This window comes from Petaurus breviceps, unplaced genomic scaffold (assembly GCF_028583685.1).
Source record: "Petaurus breviceps papuanus isolate PSGF00001 unplaced genomic scaffold, PetGlider_PUasm1.0 689, whole genome shotgun sequence".
Lineage (NCBI taxonomy): Eukaryota > Metazoa > Chordata > Mammalia > Diprotodontia > Petauridae > Petaurus > Petaurus breviceps.
This window is the reverse complement of record NW_027186458.1, coordinates 11,141,549-11,155,833: the sequence shown is the minus strand read 5'-3', so window position 1 is coordinate 11,155,833 and position 14,285 is coordinate 11,141,549. Positions and strand designations below refer to the sequence as shown.

General features: G+C 56.4%; 1 protein-coding gene across 2 annotated transcripts in view; it reads left to right on the top strand.

Moving 5' to 3' along the window:
- Positions 1-11,920, top strand: part of TUSC3 (tumor suppressor candidate 3) — a 30,449-nt gene extending 18,529 nt beyond the window's left edge. The window contains exons 6-10 of one of the 2 annotated variants that reach the window (XM_069104983.1): positions 1,077-1,140; positions 3,202-3,276; positions 4,353-4,443; positions 8,330-8,355; positions 11,459-11,920. In XM_069104983.1, coding sequence (XP_068961084.1) covers positions 1,077-1,140; positions 3,202-3,276; positions 4,353-4,443; positions 8,330-8,336 — 237 coding nt within the window. In that variant the 3' untranslated portion in view covers positions 8,337-8,355; positions 11,459-11,920. The remainder of the gene's footprint in view (positions 1-1,076; positions 1,141-3,201; positions 3,277-4,352; positions 4,444-8,329; positions 8,356-11,458) is intronic. The other variant, XM_069104982.1, reaches the window with a different exon arrangement.
- Positions 11,921-14,285: the final 2,365 nt, after the last annotated feature.

Genomic DNA, 14,285 nt, shown 5'->3' with positions numbered 1-14,285 from the left:
GTGGGCCAGCATCTGTGAGTCCGGCCCATGCCTTCTCTAGGCAGGCGGGTGTCACTGGCCTGCCTAGCATCCTGCCTCCATCCCTCAGTTATTAGGAATGGCCAGTCGGGTGGCTCCAGGGTGGAGGGGCAGCAGAGGGAAGGAGAAGTCACCTGGCTGGGTGGTGGGGGCAGGAGAGAGACCAGCAGGGCCCAGCTCCTGGTTGATGATTCCCAGAAACCCCAGACCATGGAGGCGTGGAGAATAATGCCACGGCAGAACTCTGTGGTGGGGCAGTCTTGTCTTGCTGCCCGGTGCCCCTCTGGCTGTCCAGTTTTCTCCCTCGCTCCCCGTTCGCTCCCTGCTGACCCGGGGTCACATAGAAGGCTCGTTGCTTAGGAGCTTAGAAGCGGAGTAGTGACGATTCTGTTAAACGTCTGTCGTGGCTGTTATCTGTTCTGAAGTCCCATCATTTCCTCTTTCTTCCCCCTTTTAAATGATTGTGCAAGCAGAAGGTCAGAGCAGGAAGCAGCCATTCACTCCCCTGGGCCTGTGTGTGCAAGGCTCTGCCCCGGCTTAGGTTACCTTACATTGGAGGCCGAGCCCAGTTCTCCCATCCGGGAGCTTACACGTGGATGAACGACCAAGCCGAGACTCCTTGAGGAGGCAGAGAGACCCAGGAGGGAAGGAGCAAGGGGGCTCAGGGGGCCTCTGAGGAGTCGTCCCCTGAGCTGGGCCCAAAGGGAGCCAGGGACTCCAGGAGGCGGCGCTGAGGGGCAAAGGCCAGACCAGGAGGCTGGCAGCAGTAGAACCAATGTGGTGAATGGACCCCAGAAGTTAGCTGGCGCCTACAGTGGCGTAGGAGCCTTGAACCGTGTATCTAGTCAGGCCCTCCCCTAGCTCCTGCTGGCCACTAAGGGGAGCTTAGTTCTCCCTGGCTGCTGGCCTCTGGCAGCGCGGGTGCTGTAGGTCTCTGGCCCAGCCCTCCTGGGGCTGCTGAAGAGCCTCCGGCCGGAGGGCACCATCAGGGCATCTCTGTGCCCAGGGGCTTCCCTGAGGTGCGCCCTCTAAGCCGCTGTCCTCCCCTTCTCTTACAGAGCTACATCCACGGGAGCAGCCAGGCTCAGTTTGTGGCCGAATCACACATCATTCTCCTGCTGAGTATCCTTTAAGCTATGGATGGGCGAGGAAAGAGGGGGCCGCCTGGGGAGGGCCACAGGCCCTTGCAGCCAGAAGCCCTGAGGGGCTGCTTGGGCCTGGACCAGCCCAGCCTGGGCCCCTGGCTCCAGTCTGCGCGTTGGTGAGTGCGGGATCGTGATCACACCTGCCCCTCGCCCCCCTTGGGGGAGCCCCCCACCCCCACGACTCCCACAGCCCTCTCTTCTCTGCAGTTGTTCTTGCTTGGTCTGGGCTGCTGAGGAAGCGCAGGGAAGGGACAGAAGGGGCAGTGGTTGGGCAGGAACAGAGGACACAGGCCTTTACATAGTGCCTGCCCTGGGCCCTCCATAAACCCTGTCTTTGACCCTCACGACAGCCCTGCTGCTTGGGGCTGTTGTTACCCTCTTTCAACAGTTGAGGAAACTGAGGCAGACAGGCAAGTGACTTGCCCAGGATCACAGCTAGTCACTGACTCCAGGCCCAGCACTCTGGCGCTGCATGGTGATTAGATTGTCCTCAAGATCACGGTTCTTCCTGGGACCCCACGAAGCCACCCCGCGTCATGTCCAAGCGCAGACCTTTGCACACGTGCCCGTCTGGAAAGACGCTGGGGGCCCGATGCAGAGAGTGGGCTTGCTCTCTGGCTCCTGGAGGTGGCTTCTGTTGGGCGGCTCACTGGACATCTGTACTACGGCTGCTTAACAGAGCACCGTGACCCCAGACTGGTCACTCTCGGTCTGTCTCATTTCACTCGTCTTCAGATCAACAAGCCCCTTTCCCCTCGTTCTCAGAGAACGTGGTCTCTCAGCCGGGCCGTCAGGGGATGCGTCCCGTCTGGGCCTGTGGCATCTAATTTATGCCCGTAAGAGCCCGTGTCTGAGGTGGGGCCGGGCCTGCAGTGGTAGGGAGGTGACTGAGAAACTGTGTGAGTGGACAGAGTGGAGTGGCAGGCCACATTTGGGAGGGAAACTGTCGGGCTCTTTTCGGCTGCCCGTGGACCCCCGCTGACCAGCCCCTGGAGTGCCCACAATGTTTCTGTCCTCATGGTCGCGACTATTGTTAAACCAGACAAGTGCGGGCGGCAGATTATCCTTACTTACAAAAGGAGAAATGCGGAAATGGGACCGAGTTTTGCCAGTTTCCTCAGGGGGGTTAGGTCCACTTTTCAGGCCCTCTCCAGGGGGCCATGGTGCCTGCTCCGGGGGATGGTTAAAGATTCCAGGTTCTGGGGCCTTGGACCTTTGGGAGGAGGTCACAAGGGCAGGGGCTCAGTCTGGAGAGCCTGGGGACTGTGAAGATGCCAGGTTAATTTGGGGAGGGGCTTTGTGGGAGAGACTGAAGAGAAAGACCCTGGCAGAGGGGCTGAGGAGGCAGATGGGGGAGCCAGGCGAGAACTGCCGAGGCCGTGAGGAATAGGAAGAGTGATCCCCGGCCCTTCCGGCCTTCATTTCTTTAGAGCACGGCGCCCCGTCCACCTCCTACTCTCAGCCCCTTCCCAAGCCCCACAATGTCCTGCCCAAGTCCTTCCCACCTCCTCTGAGGCCACTGAGCCCGGAGTCAGGAAGACCTGAGTTCAGATGCAGCCTCGGCCACACCCTGAGACCCAGGGCGGTCGCTTCACTTGTGCCTGCCTCGGCTTCTGCAGGGGGCAGTTGGGGCTAAAATTAGGCCTGCCCCTCAGGGTTGTTTTAAGGACCAAAAGAGCCCCCAGCAGGCGACCAGCCCACGGCAGACACCTAACGGATGCTCATTCCTTTTGCACTGAGCCCTCTGAAGCTGATTCCATCATTAAAACAGGCGCTGGGCCAGAGGGAACCAGGGGGGCTAAGAGGTGTGAGAAACCCTGGTGTCCGGACGCCGCGGCATCTTATGGATGGGGATTGGCTGGTGTGTGTGTGTGTGTGTGTGCGTGCATGTGTGGTGGTGTGTACGTGTGTTCATGTGCACTCACACGTGCGAACGTGGCAGCCTCTCCTCTCCTGGGGCTGCCAGGGAGTCGGTGACGTGTGTCTCCTGGCTTTTCCTGGTCCTGTTCTTCTGCGCTTTCCTTGACGACGGCCCCAGATGCTGCCATCACCATGGGGATGGTCCTCCTCAATGAAGCTGCCACCTCCAAAGGGGATGTGGGCAAGAGAAGAAGTGAGTGACAGCCGGCAGGACGGGCGGGGGCTGGGAGGGGCCGGGGCCAGGATGGCTGTGACAGAGCCTCAGATTTCCCGTCTGCAGGAATGGGTGCTGAGAGTGTAAGCACGGCCAGGGAGACCCTGTGGGGGACTGGACCGGGGCCAGGCCTGGAACCACCTGTGAGCGAGGGCCTGCATCCTGTGGGATTGTGGGTTAGCTAGAGTCCCGTGGGAAATGGGGTGCCTGCCCTGCCCACTCCTGTGAGGCGACAGCATCAATGTGGGAGTGTTGGGGAATAGGAAGGGCCCCCTGGCCTCTGAGGTCAGCACTCGAGGCCTGCAGGGAAGAGAGGGTAGGGTCAGGAAGCACTGATTTAGTGCCTCCTGCTGGGGCACTCTGCTGAGCCCTGCCCCCAGGATCCCAGAGTCTGAGTGGGGCCACGTGCTGCAGACCGTGTACACACGGGCCGTGGATAGTGAAGGCGGGAGGTCCCGGAAGATGGTGGCTTTGTGTAGTGGCCGGCCGGGAGGCCATTGTCCCCACCACAGGGAGGGAAATGGGGCTTTGCCATCCTCGGAGTCTGGCAAACTGGACTGAGCCCTCATAGAAGTGGACGCTCTGGCCAGCCAAGAGCAAGGCCCCCAGAGCTGCAGAGGGGGCAGTCAGGGCTGGGACGGCTGCTCAAGAGAGGCCACTCCCTTGGTTGTCTCTGGCTCCATAGTGTCCATCACAGTGCCTGGCATACAGCGGGTGCTTATGTCATCAGTCGGGTGTGGGCACGTCTGCTCACCCCGCTGTGTGGGAGGTGGAGGGGCCGTGTGGTGCACAGCCCCGGCTGGACACGGCTCTGCCTTCAGGGCCCTTGGCTAGTGGTGTGGGAAGAAGCAGCGCTGCCCGCTCCTGTGGCCAGCGCCTCTGTCCTTGCAGGGTGGACGGCGGAGCGGGAAAAGCAGGTCCGAGCCTCAGTGGCTCCGGGCCAGCCCTGGGGTGGCCAGAGCAGGGGCTGCTCAGGGTGGCTGCGGGGACTCTGGCCCCTGCCGGCCTCCAGGCCCCCCCCAGCCTGCACTCACCATGTCCCTCTCTCTCCCCAGTCATCTGCCTGGTGGGCCTGGGCCTGGTGGTGTTCTTCTTCAGCTTCCTGCTGTCCATCTTCCGCTCCAAGTACCACGGATACCCCTACAGGTGAGCCCCTGCCCTCCGCCAGGGCCATCGCTTTGCTTGGAAGCGTGGGCGCCTGCAGCGAGACCCTAAACCAGCTTGTTGTGATGCCAGGCCCGCCTCCCTGCAGGCCGTTCAATGCGTGCATGTGCTGGGCCTCATGGACGGTGGAGGGCAGTCATTGGGGAGACCATGGGGCCTGGGCACATGCGCACTCACACGGAGCTGTCCGGGCATATGTGCACCCATCTGTAGGGAGTCCCAGCTCCGCGAGGACGGCAGCTCCTCAGCATGTGCTCGGCATGAATTCTGGTAGTGAGCCCCCGGATGTCGAGAGGGAGACGGAGACGGGCTGGGGAGTGCAGAGAGCGGTGCAGGGGCAGGGACAGACAGACACCTGGGTGACAGACGGGAGGCCGGCGTCCCTGGGTCAGAGGTCAGGAAGTAAGTGGGAGAAGCCTGAGCAGGTCAGAGGGGCAGGTGGGGCAGGGCTTTGAAGGCCAGCTTGTGTTCCCTTACCTGTTCTGGAGGTGATAGGGAGCCCCAGGAGGTCATTGAGGAGAGGAGATGAGGGGGTCAGACTCGCAGCTGTGTGCAGGAGTACAGAGGTCCCTGGGGCAGCAAGTCCACCCCCAGCCATGTCACAGCAGTCCAGTGTGGGGCCATGAGGCCTGCGCAGGCTGGGGCGCTGGCAGAGGAGAGGAGGGCAGGGATGCTGAGCGTCCCGGGAGCCTGGGCCTAGCCAGGTTATCGCACTCACCTGAGGGCCCACCTGCCCCTCCCCTTGAGGTGGAGGCCTCTGGGTGCAGAGCACCACAGGCACTCCTGGGGCCGCTGTGCCCCTTGGCATCGCTTGGGCATCTGACGTGATGAGGATAGGACTGGGCAGAAAAGTCCGTCTGATCCGCTGAGAAGGGGGCATCTCAGGGGCTGCCGGGATCTCTGTCTGAGACTTCCAGAGATGGTGGGGTTCACTCCTGGCAGATTGGAGGGGCCCATTTGGGTGGGTGTCAGGTCTTGGTGCTGACAGGGAGCAAAATCGGAAAGTGGCGGAAAAGCCCGTTTCAGAATAGATCGGCACCCATCCCGAATCATCCACACAGATCTCTGCACACGCATGTGCACACATACTCAGATCTGTGTCTGCTCTCTCGAGGCCAGCCTGCCACATTTCCCACAGGCACTAGAGTCGAACGTCTAAGCCACAAAGATACCGGCACTGCCCTTGGGTGTGCAGCCCCAGCAAGCACGGTCTTGGGGCCTTGCCCTGGAAGCGTCCCCAGCTCATCCAGCGCACTGGTGCCCATCCCCCCTTTTGCAGATCGTGTCAAATGCAGTTTGCTGGGCACTCCCCTCCTTCCTCCTCTTGGCCCTAGAACGCCGTCCATCTGTCCGTGGTTGGGAGCGTCCCCCCAGGCTGCCCCTGCTGCCGAACGCTAGGCCCGGCACCCTCTCCCCTCTCCCTGACTGCTCTGCCGTCAGCATCCCCCAAATCTGGGGCTCGTGTCAGGTGGAGTCTACTTTGTCTCATCATCACAGTTGAGAAGACCGAGGGTCCCCTCCCCACAAAGCTCTACTCCAAAGCAGGCCCCACCCCTGCCCATTGCCTCCCCCATGTAGGAGAGCCTGACGTGATCCGCAGAGGAGGTCTGGAAGCTTGTGGGAGAGACAAGGACAGAGAGAAAGAGACATCTAGAGGGAGAGATACAGAGACAGACGGAGGGACGGGGGGAGGGGAAAAGAAGAGAGGTGGGCCCCATCCTCCCCTCCTCTTTGGGGCCCCCACCATGTGCCTAGCATCTAGACTTCCCCCCCTGCAGCAAGGCCCCCATGGCCATGGTTGGTCCAGGCCCCTCAGGGGAAGCCCGACCTTCCAGATTCTTGGAGCCATCACTCTCAGCCCAGGGGTCTCTGCCGTCACCTTGCAGACGGGCACTCCCGTCCACCTTCTGGGCCTCTGGCTCACACCCAGGACATTCAGATCTGTGCCTCTTTCAGTGCATTCTGTCTCTTTTCTGAACATCTCCTGATGTTCTTGCCTCCAGTCCGGTGAACAAGCCTTCACAAACACACTTGAGACGCTGTGTTCAGCTCTGGGGTGCCGCAGCCAGCCTGCCCCAGGCCCAGACCTCCCTGGCACCCATGGTGGGTCAGCACCAAGGGCCCAGATACTCGCCTTTGGCCTCAACAACCCACGAAACAAAGAGAAGGCTGAGTCGTAGCAAGTAGATCCCAAGGCCTTTCAGGAGGTAGAACCACCACCCCCCCATAGGGGTCTGGGGTGGCCGCAGATCACGGGCGCTCCTAACGTGAGCCCCACGGGAAGGTAGGTGGGGGGGGGAGAGAGAGCAGAGCGTCACAGACTGGGGGCAGCCAGGAAGTCGTGGAGAGTGGAGTGAGGAGTGGAGCAGCCAATTAGGAGGGAGGCCGGCTCGGACGAGGGCAGGTCTATGTGGGCGGGAGAGGCAGCCCGCCTGGACAAGGCAGCCATCTCCCATGAAGGCCGAGTGTCCAGCCTGACTCTGAGATCACCAGCCCTGGTGGGAGAAGAAAGACAGCAGCACGGCATCCGGCAGAAGGGCCTCGGCCGGGGAGCGAAGGGGCCTTGGGTCTGGTCCTTGACTTCTGGGCCTGATGATCAGCAGATGCCCCAGGGTTAATATTGTCAGTCACTGGGTACAAATCACGCTGAAAGTGGAGCTGGAATGTTGGGGCTGCCCTAGCCTTCCCCCGTGCTTGGCCCAGGAGCGCCTCCAAGGCCTCTACTCCCAGGCATCCCCTGAAAGAAGGAACCGAAGCATTTGGGTTGCAGCTTGCAGCCCGTCCCTCCCCTGGGGCATCATCACTGACAGCAGACAGTGGGCCTGAGTTCATCCACGGGGTCCTGGGGCAGAGGTGGCTTGGCTTTTGTGTCATCACTCTCTCTACACAGACGCCCAAGGGTGGCCCCACACTCAGGATCTGCTGCGTGCCCCCAGTTAAAGCACCCCATCTTCGGGCTGCAGTAGAGAGGTCAGGGGAGGAGAGTCTGGTATTTGTAACTCGAGCGCTCTCCAGGGCCTTTCCAAATTAGCCCGTTTATTTCTGTGCTAAGCCCAGTGCAGCTAGTAAGTGAGGTCTTCTCTCTTTTGCACTTTATGAGCTTGGGTCCCGACGTGCGGTGCACATAGCCCTTTTCCTGGAGACTCTGAAGGTCCTCGGTTCCTGCTTTTCTGATGCCAGGTTTTGACTCAAACCAGAACCATCTTCTTTTCCCGGTTCCCTGTGGTCCTGTAGTGTGTGAGAAGGCCCAGAGCAGGAGACAGATGGTGTGGGACCCGGGCTAGCTGTCCACATCACTCCTCAGGGCCTCAGTTTCCCCAGATGTCCCTAAGACATCCCAGGTGTCTGCCTCCTGTCTCTCTCCAGTGGAGCCCTTCCTTTTCACTCCTACACGTCCATCTGTTGAGTTTCCGTGTGGGCGCCACCCTCTTGGGGTCCCTGAGGAGTCCTTGACCACACCTCGTGCCCAGGCCAGCCAGCTCACCGTCTCCGTCCCCTTCTCACGCTCACACAGCCTCTAGCTTGCTGCAAGCCCTTATCACCTCTTGCCAAGACCGTGGCTGTGGCTGCCTCTGGGTCTCCCTGCTTCCATCCATCCTCACAACTACCACCATAATCACGTCTGCCTGGCCTTCCACTGTCTGGGAAGCACGGCCTCTCCCAGCCTCACGTGCCCCTGCTGCCGGACACTTGACCCTCGGCTCACCAGACGTCATCTCCTGCCTCGTGGTCCCCGTGCCCAGAGCATGTCCTGCCTCTCCCTGTCGCGCTCCTGTCCCCCCGCCTCCCAACATCCTTCCTGGGGGGCAGCGTGGCCCCACCTCTCCAGCTGGTCAGCTCCTTTCATTTCTGTCTCTTGTTTCTCCAGCGCCTAGCCCGGTGCCTGGCCCCTCGGTGAGTAGTGCCTCAGCATTGATTTAATTTAATTCAGCCAAAAGGATCACCTCCAAGGGCCCTCCAGCTGTGAAGGAGGCTTTATTTGTGGCTTTATTCTTGATTCCCTCAGTAGGATCATGGGGGAATGGGGTGGGGTTTGGGGCTAGTTACTTATCTGGTTGGAAGGGAGCCCTTATGGCCTCTCGTGTCCCAGAAGTTGGCATTCAGAGAGCTTTCCCAGGGTGTGTCCTTGAGGGACGCCCTGCCCCTCCCAGAGACCCCTAATGTCCCAACAGCGTCCAGTGCTGGCCAGGGCTGCCCAGAGAGGCTCTGTCCTCCAGGAACACACAGACCTGACAAGGAGGACGTCACCTGCCTCCGAGTATCCCAAAGGGAAATGAGGACTGAGCCGGCATGGGGCCTGGAGGGGTGAGGAGGCTTGGAAAGTCACGTCAGCGTGTCAGGGGGCCCTCCTCACTCAGCCCCAGAGAGGCCTCTGGGCTTCCAGAGTCTGCTTCAGACCGGGCAGGCAGGGCAGAAGGTCAGGCCTTGGGTCTTCTCAGCAGACTCCCCCACAGAGAACATGCAGTGAATGGAGAGTTCATTCAGTGTCTGAACCATCCAGAATTAAAACAAACAAGCCTCAGCCACATTGGTGCAAAGGTGGGAATGAACAGGACGAGCCCCCAGCAGCTTAGGAACCTTGGAGCCAGAGGCGGGAAGGAGCCAGACCCTGGAGCTTTGCAGGGGACTCTGAATCCCCCTGCCTGTGCTTCTGAATGCTGGCTTTGGGGGCACCTGGCATGGAGCCCTGAAGCTGCCCCTGCTTAGGTGGGACATGTGGGAAGCAGCTCGTGGCTGACGAGGCCATAGGAGACGCCTTAGCGTAAGGTTGGAAAGCAGGGGAACCAGGAAGCATCTGCAGGCAGAGAGAACGAGAGCTGGCTTAGGGAATGCTGGAGGGCCGCCTGCCTGGCTGGGGCCCTGCCCCTACGCTGGGCTCTCCAAAGAATTAAAGCCAAGGGCCAGCAGGTGGGCATGGGCGGCCACCCCATCTGAAGCATGAAACAGAAGAGAAGACGGGTGTCACCAGAGGATGACATTGAGGGCGGGCAACCACGGTCCTCTGCCTACCCTCCCTGTGTGTGAGCTTATGCCAGGTCAGAGCCTAATCGGAAGACTTTCCACCAAAGAAGCCATCAGGGAAAGCTGCCCCAAACAGGCCACACCACCACCTTGTAGACTCCACCGGGCTCTCTGGCAGCCCCACACTTTCCCGCTGGTCCTGAAGTCCCGATCCCAGCCCAATCACCTGAGGGCCTCTGCGGGTACCTGTTGGCACTTGTGGATGCCCTGTGGGGAGGAACTGACTTTGGGCAGCACCCAGCCGGGTGCATGCAGGGCCTTGTAGGTTCTTACAGGGGAGAAGGCTGAGATGAAGTAACAGGTGCTGGGTGATTTCCTGTAGACCCAGCTTGTACCCAAGGCGGGGTGGGGGGGGGGGGCCTTAAATCACTCTCTTGGGAGCCGGTGTGAGGGGTGGAGTCTTTCTGTACCCAGAGGTGGGTAGGGGCTCATGTGAATGGTTAATCATACAGATAAGAGGAAACGATGGCCTGGTGCCATCCCACTGGGACCCACAGTCCCTTCCCTGAGGGATCCTGGACCCCCGAGCCCCGTGATGATGCTCTTCTAGCTTTGAGATATTGTTGTACTTGGGAGGTCTCTGGGCAATGTTTTAAATGCCCCTGAGCCAGTTTCTGGAGGGCTGAAATTAGGGAGTCTGGCCCTGCTCCCATGTGGTCAGGCCTGTGCCCCCAACCTCCCCAGGCCGGCAGAGTCCCAGGGCCACCCCCACCAGCATGTGATGGTAGTAAAGCCCTCAAGTGCGTAGAGTCCTTTACATGGGAACGGTGCTATTTAAGCCGGGGGTTCTTTACCGTCCTTGTGGGTCTGCCCCCCTGGGCAATTTGAAGATCTTCTCTGAGAATCATGGTTTTAAAGGCATCAAGTAAAATAGAATTAAAGAATTTTGAGACCAAATGTGTTGAAATGCCAGTGCCACATGCTTTGTAAACATCTAAATCCACTTTATAGATGGGGAAAGTGACGTAAAATGATGTTAGTCTTTTTTTTGTTTAATGAATTAGTCTCTGTAAATTTAATTTTTGAACCTTTGAAAAAGGAGTACTCATGTGGGTAGGGAGCTCAGTAACCAGCTGCCCCTTCTTTGTTAGGTGTTCTTTTGTTGGGCTTAGCTGGATTTTATGGTTTGCCAGAAAGCGGTCTACTCCAGACAGGCAAAAGACCTTCCCTATCATAGATTGGTTTTTATTAGCTCATACATTCAGAAAATCTGATTGATACATGCATTCCTCCTTTGTGAGGGAATTGAAGATTCACAGATGTTTCCTTCTGCTTTGACTCCTGCCAATACAAATATATTGGCTAAATGCTCCCATCTTGGGTCTGGGCATTACTCTGGCAGGCCCTCAGTCAGCATGTGTTGAATGAAATTGAGTTTGTGACGTTGTGTGTCTGTATCCACGTGGAAAGGCTCGTCCAGACCAGAAGAAGGTGCCCCAAGCTGGGTGTCTAATGGCCACCGCGGGCCTTTAGCCTTGGCTAGCACCTGTCACAGAAGGAATAGCTACAGGCCATAGAGTGAGACTTTGTGGCCCTTTACAATGCATGTGTGTTCCCAAAAAGTCCTGTTGTAGGGGGCCCTGCCCCATGCATGAGCCTACAGAACCTCTCCGCCTGCCAGGGACCTTTCCACCCACCCCCCAGCCCCCCACCCCATTCCCATTGGTGACCTCTAGGCATTGACCATGATCAGCTTCCTCCTGACCACCCCACCTTCTTCCCCTCTGTATTTCCTCGCCTGAGCCAGTAAAAGGATTTGGCACTGAATTGAACAGCTCAGCTTTAACTTTCAAATGTCATTTGTTCTCTATAATTGCCTTCCATTATGTCCTAAATACTTTTATAATTGGATGTTTTGACATTTTGGGGGGAAATGTTTAATATGGAATAAGTTTGAAAAGCTTTATTTATTGTGGGGCTTGGGATAAGGCTGTCATTATTTGCAGCATTTAATATTTTTTTTTCTCTTTTGCAGCTTTTTAATTAAATGAAATCCTGCAGGATTTGCCCAAGATGAATGTTTACCATGAAGATAAACTGAACCTGATCCCAATGTTTCGTTCTTTAGGATTTTTGGTGGTTTCCACCTGTAACTGTGATAAGTTAGACTCATCTTGTATGTAATTAATTGTGCATTTTGCTAGTGTAAATAATAGAACATTTAATTTTTGGAAGGACACGACGAAAGTAAGCACCACCTTTACAAAGGACGTGTCAGACAGCTATTTGAGAGCATTATTTATTTCCAGTACATGGTACAGGATTGGAATGAATTCACAGTGTTATTGAATTGTTCAGGAATCGGTCAAAGAAACCCCAGTGTAATCGGTGTAAGTGTTCTTGCCAGTGTCCCAGACACAAGCTATATGCATGAAATCTCTGTTCCATGTGTATGAATTAATCCTGTGGCTGTGATAAAGTCATTGAGCTCTCGAAAGCAGCGTTTTCATTGGGGGAGAATGAGGTTTCGTGGAGGGGCCTGGGTGGTCGATGATACCTCCACATGGAATACCTTATTGGGACCACAGGGCCTCCCTAGCTTCAGGACCCCACCCCTTTAGGGTCCAGGCTGAGCCCAGTGTCTCCCTGGATGTACCCTCTGGAGATATCCATGGGCACCCTACAGTAAGGCTGATGAATGGGCAGGGGACCCAAACTGGGAGGGAGAGCTCAGAGCTAGAATTCTGGAAATCAAAGGGTGGAGGAAGAGGTTTAAAATGAAAACTCATCCTAAATACACCATCTGAGAGGTGGGGTGGGGTGGGGTCAGGCGAGGTGGCCATTTGAAAAAGAATGGGAAGCTTAGGTGGCCTCTGGCAGCCCAGAAAAGCAGATGGAGTCCTGGAGAGGTGATAGCAGCACTCTCCTGCGTAGCTCTGAGCTTAGGAGTGACTGGTGTCCTGAGGAGGGCAGAGGGGCTGGAGAAGAACATGAAATAATTGGGAGGGAATCGGGAGCACTGAACAGAGGAGATTTATGGGGGGCAGGGTGGGGAGGAAGCAGGGAGCATTGTGGGGCTCCCCTGGGTGGGGAGGGGACACTTGCCAAGAGGCAGGTTTAGGCTGGGGGGTGGGGTCAGGGAGACTAGCTGGCCACCTTTTCCCTTTAGTCCTGCCACCACCCCACTTTGGAGCGTGTGCTTAGGGAACCACACCCACCAACTTGACAGCCACTGGTGGATGTTGGACACTGGTCCCTGTCTCCTTCATGCCAACCTTGACAAGAAGATTCTCCTACAAATACGAAGCTGAATTCTTTAACAATAGTGAGAGGGTTTATTCACTCTTTCCTCCGAAACATTCAGAAAGTACAGCTGGTAGTAAATAGTTACTGTCATTCCTTAAAGCTTAATGTTATTTAATTAGACCTGAATCTAGCCAGACCCATGGCCCCATGCCTGTCATGACAGGGAGTAACTCCCTCATTCATGTTAAGCAATTTTCTCTGACTGAACCTTTTCCCTCAAGTTCAATCCCTATGTGCCTCAAAGCTGTGACCTATCTTGAATAGACTTTGTTGTGTCCCTTTAAGAAGGGACTGCCTGTCCCAGGTGGTAGTGGAGTCTGCCTTCCAGTTCTAAGAACAAAATAATAATTATCAAATGCTTCCTGTGGGCTAGACCCCTAGCCAAGCACTTTGCCTTGAGGGCCCAGAGGAAATGCTTGTCCCTCTGAATTGCACATCCCATGGTTCTAAACCCCCTGAGACATTTCTGCCTAGGATTTGAGATTTTGCAAACCGGAGAGACAGAGAAAGAATCAGGGACCATAAAACAAGCAGAGACTTGGGGAACCAATGTGGGAGGAATTTGAGGTCATAAGATGAAGTGAAAATAGAGACAGGAGTGTGGAATGTGGCAGAGTCTTAGAGGGAAAGCAGGCAGGGCCATCTGTGGGCACTTTGGCACAAGGACACAGACTGAAGCTACCAACCTATCCTCTTCAGGGATCGAGGAAAGTCCCTGCCCTGGAACAACGAGCCCCACAAAGCTGCTCCTTGACTTCCCTGCCCTCCTTGTGGCCGACTCTGCTTGCTTCTTTGACCCAAATATTCCTGCATCCTATTTTTTTTCCTCAAATATAGAGAAACCAGGAGTTAGAGGGAGATGCACAAACACACACAAATTGGGACAGAGCCAAAACTGTCTCAATGTTAGGAATCTGTCTAACTGGGGGCTCCAAGCTATTGTGATTTCTTTTTATCTCTAGCATCAAGCACAGTGCCGGAAATGCAGTGGGTGTCAATAAATGTCAGTAAACCTCCATATTAATCACTTTGATAAAAATTCCATAACATAGGGAGGTACTGTGTCTGGATGGAGGATGCCAGCTCCATCAGAGAGATAACATGTGGTTTGGAGAGCCATTGGGTCGCCCTGGGCAGCACCTCAGCACTGCCTGCTGCCCAGGGCGAGGGCTTGTGGCTCCACACCTACAGGTGTTTCTCGGCAAGAGGAGGGGAATGATGATGTGTAGGGAAGAGAGAAGACTCTTCAGCCCAATTTTACAAAGCAGCGAAAGGTGCAAAGCAGATTTTTGTACAAACCTGCTGCTATGCTATGCAATGTGATAGGATCCAATAGTATAATACATAAAACATCGATGCACTATAGCATGACAATAGTTAACACTGATAGAGCATTTCAAGGTTTTCAGTCATTTACATGCGTTTTTTCATTTGATCCTCACTGCAGCCTCCTGGAGCTGATCCTGCTATCATTTTATAGATGGGGAAATTGAGTCTAGAGGAGGTTAAGTACTTGCCCAAGGTCATACAAACAGTAACAATAGCTAAATTTTATA